Source organism: Nymphaea colorata, chromosome 9, assembly GCF_008831285.2.
Source record: "Nymphaea colorata isolate Beijing-Zhang1983 chromosome 9, ASM883128v2, whole genome shotgun sequence".
Taxonomy (NCBI): domain Eukaryota; kingdom Viridiplantae; phylum Streptophyta; class Magnoliopsida; order Nymphaeales; family Nymphaeaceae; genus Nymphaea; species Nymphaea colorata.
The window spans coordinates 22,134,174-22,137,781 of NC_045146.1; the positions used below are offsets into that span (position 1 = coordinate 22,134,174).

The window sequence follows — 3,608 nt, forward strand, 5'->3', positions numbered from 1 at the left end:
CTTTGGCCTCTTATTGTGAATTTAGGATAAACTGATCTTAGAAATCACATTATAACATTAGGACGAACACAGAAATTAGAAATAGCATATAAAGTGGGAATGTAATCTAAAATGAGGGTATTTGAAAAATCATTCGTTTTGGAGTATATCTGAATTATCGAGGAATGATTGGGGGCTCCTTGAAGAAAAGGCGCGCTCTTTTATCAGGCACCGTGGTCTCCTGTACTGAAGCTCAGAGAGAGAGAGAAAGTGTAGGACTAGGGCTCTGCCGGAGGATTCTTCCTCTTCGTGAAGTTCCGGGATTGCCCCTCCGTCTTCCTCCGTCCGGCCTGTGGTACACAGGAATCGGCAGACAGGGGGACGAGGGCAACCATGGGTTCTTTCTGCGTAGTGGACTTGGGATGCGTCTGTGAGGCTGGTGGCTGTCTCCTTGTGGTGGGATGGTTCCTCTCTAAACGGCGTTTAGGGTGATGCTTCTCATCGTTGTGAATGAATTCTCGCGTGGAGGACGGATTTGGGGTGTCGTTTCGGCTGTTGCTGATGGGTATTTTGCGCTGAATTGGTCTTTTTCATCTCTCTCTCTCAATCGATGCTCGGATCCTTCGTATTGTGTGGAGAAGAGAGATTCTGGCTTTTTGCTCCGGCGTTGAATGAATTCTGTCGTAGGTTGTTAATTGTGGATAGTTGTGTATAGAATTACGGATGAACAGTAGTAGAGCTTGTGAATTAGCTGTGGTGGAAAACTAGCGGGAGAAAGTGGAGCTATTTTCCTCCTTTTCTTTCTTTTCTCCCTTGACTTTTGGTGGTCTAGTGGATGTAGAACTCGGGTATAGAACTTTGATTTTCGGAAGCGTTCTTTTCCTCTTCTTTTATGGGTTCGAACATATCGTGCTTCACGGAAGGAGATGGAGGTCCTCGGAGGCCCAGTTTGGGCGACATCCCCGAGAGCTGCATCGCTTCTGTGTACATGTACATGTGTCCGCCGGAAATCTGCAGACTAGCGAGCTTGAACCGGTCGTTCAGAGGCGCGGCGTCCGCTGATTTCTTGTGGGAGTCGAAGTTGCCGGCGAATTATCGTTATCTGCTGAAGAAATTGTTCTTGGATGATTTGGGAAGTCGCACAAAGAAGGAGATTTACGCGGTCCTGTCTCAGCCAAACTCCTTTGATGGCGGCACCAAGGTCTGTCCTTGCTTCTGCTCTCTTCTTCCTTGTCTTGATTCGGCTTCTGCGGTTACTTAGTTGTATAATTAGGATTTTTTGGGGAATTTTTCCACGATGTTGGTTTCTGTTCGATTTCCTAGATATGGTTTCTCCAATTTTTCTTTTCAATTTTAAAATTGGTTTATTTCAATTTTGAGTTAATATTCGGTTGGTCTGCTCAGAAAGTTTGGCTGGAGAAAGCAACAGGTGCTGTGTGCTTGTCTATCTCTTCAAAGGCGTTGTCAATAACGGGGATTGAGGATCGTAGATACTGGAATTACATTCCTAGCGAGGAATCTAGGTGAGTCTTCAACTTTATTTGCAAAGGTTAAAACATGTTAAGTAGAGAAAATGCAGTTTCGCTAGATAAATAACTGTAATGTTTTCTTTTAAGAAACCTTTTTATATAAGATTGAGATGGATGCGTTATAATTCATGAATAAAGGAAAAACCTCTGTTTTTACTGGATGTTCTTTGTTCGCAAACTCGTGCACAAGATTGAGATGGAAGCGCGGCACCTATAGGTGAGGAAAGAACCTGTTTGTTATGATTAAAAGTGTTTGGTCTTTGGCAAAACCCACCTCTCTCTGTCTCTCTCTCTCTCTCTCCACGCATACACGCACACGCACACGCACACGAATAAAGTCTGCTAACCGATCTGATATACAATCAGACACGGGATGCTAAAGGCACTCTGAATCTGCTATAACAGTTAGTTCCTACCATTGGATATGAGGACACGGGCAAATGGCTAAAATAATGGGATTTAATTTTTAATAAGATCGGTGAAAGGAAGTATCGAAATTCGAGTTCGTCAAGTGGTCTTATGAATGCCTTATTATGGAGCATCTGCTTGTCTGTGAAATGCTTTAAAACCAAAGCAGCAACCAGCCAAGTTTTCTTGTGGTATTATATGATCTCGTTACGGAGACCTCTAAAAGTAGATATTTTCAAGAATCTTAGAGACTTGTCACGGAGTAGGTGGATTCTGCCCGTCTTATTAACGATTGTGTATTAAATCCTAGACGGTTCTTTCTGTTCTTCCTATGTGTGCCCAATGTCATCAATTGAGCACTCCAGCACGTCCTCCTATCTGCAATTAAGGTTCAAGACTAATACTGCAAGCTGTAGCTGCAGTTTAGCATGGCTAAATTTGATCTTATTTGGAACGTCGCCTCACAAAAGGATTCGCTATTACAGGTTCCATGTGGTTGCTTACCTTCAGCAAATTTGGTGGTTTGAAGTCCATGGAGAGTTAGACTTCTTATTTCCAGCGGGAACATATAGTCTATACTTCAGACTTCAGCTGGGTCGTCCATCCAAAAAATATGGTTGGCGCCACTGTAACTTTGATCAAGTTCATGGCTGGGATCTCAAGCCCGTGAGGTTCCAGTTCTCTACCTCTGATGGCCAGCATGCCCTGTGCCAGCGCTTTCTTGAAGAGCCAGAAAGTACTCGAATTGCAGCATGTGGTGGATCCCAGATACGCGGGAACTGGATGGATCATCACGTGGGTGACTTTGTCATAGGGAACTCCGATTTGCCCACAAAGATCAAGTTCTCAATGATACAGATAGATTGCACCCACACGAAGGGAGGTCTTTGTCTTGATTCTGTACTAATAATTCCAACGGAGTTAGCCAGGAGGAAGGTCTGTTAGTTCTCGGTGCTAGTAACTCCAACGTTGGTTGAGAGGAAGAGCAAGGTCTTTTGTTTCTCTGGAAGCCGAAGTGCAATTTCATGGTTGTTTTTCTGCTGGAATCGCGAAAACAAAGGCTGCAAAGAGCTGTATATTACAGGTCGAGTTTGTGGATTCGTGTAGCACCCTTTGTAAATGTTTGCGTGCTTGGTGTATGTAGAGTAGATCTGCAGATCTGCTGATATGTAAATGTTTCTGCAATGGAATTTGTTGCATCGCGTATTTCTTCTTCTTCTTGTTCAAGTTCTTCTTTTTCTTCATTCGTTTCCCTTGTACATAGTCAGATTGTGAGCGGGAAAAAGAAAAAATAGCATATTAATGCTCCCTGGAGATGAAACTTCTGAGCTCCTTCCACCCCCTAGCTTATTGAGTACAACCAGCTTCCTGCTTCTACCTGAAGTGGGCTTTTGTCCTTAGAAAGCATGAGGAAAACCAAATAATTATAAGCATTTTGGAAAAAAAAAAAAAGTGATCGAACTTTTATTCATATTTAATGAGACACGTTGCACCACTGAATCAGCCAATAAACAATTGGAATCCGCAATGTAAACTGATTCACACAGCATTGGCTGTAACAAACTCAACTTTGTCTTATTTTGAATGTATATAGATTATCAGGTTCAAAGCAGTTCCAGATTGCAACTCGGACCAGGCTCTTTGGCACCTGACTGTTACCGAATGCAGCCAACCTGACCAGTCGATCCCGGC

At 43.2% G+C, this 3,608-nt stretch overlaps 1 protein-coding gene across 1 annotated transcript; it reads left to right on the top strand.

Annotated features, from left to right (window-relative positions):
- Positions 1-231: 231 nt before the first annotated feature.
- Positions 232-3,131, top strand: LOC116261218 (F-box protein PP2-A13-like). The gene is made up of 3 exons (XM_031639872.2): positions 232-1,180; positions 1,384-1,502; positions 2,402-3,131. The coding sequence occupies exons 1-3, from the start codon at positions 872-874 to the stop codon at positions 2,859-2,861; spliced, it is 888 nt and encodes a 295-aa protein (XP_031495732.1). The 5' UTR covers positions 232-871; the 3' UTR covers positions 2,862-3,131.
- Positions 3,132-3,608: the final 477 nt, after the last annotated feature.

Coding starts and splice junctions, on each gene's coding strand:
- LOC116261218 (XM_031639872.2), top strand. CDS start 872: ATGGGTTCGAACATATCGTGCTTCACGGAAGGAGATGGAGGTCCTCGG. Junction 1,181..1,383: donor CCTTTGATGGCGGCACCAAG/GTCTGTCCTTGC, acceptor TGGTCTGCTCAG/AAAGTTTGGCTGGAGAAAGC. Junction 1,503..2,401: donor ATTCCTAGCGAGGAATCTAG/GTGAGTCTTCAA, acceptor TCGCTATTACAG/GTTCCATGTGGTTGCTTACC.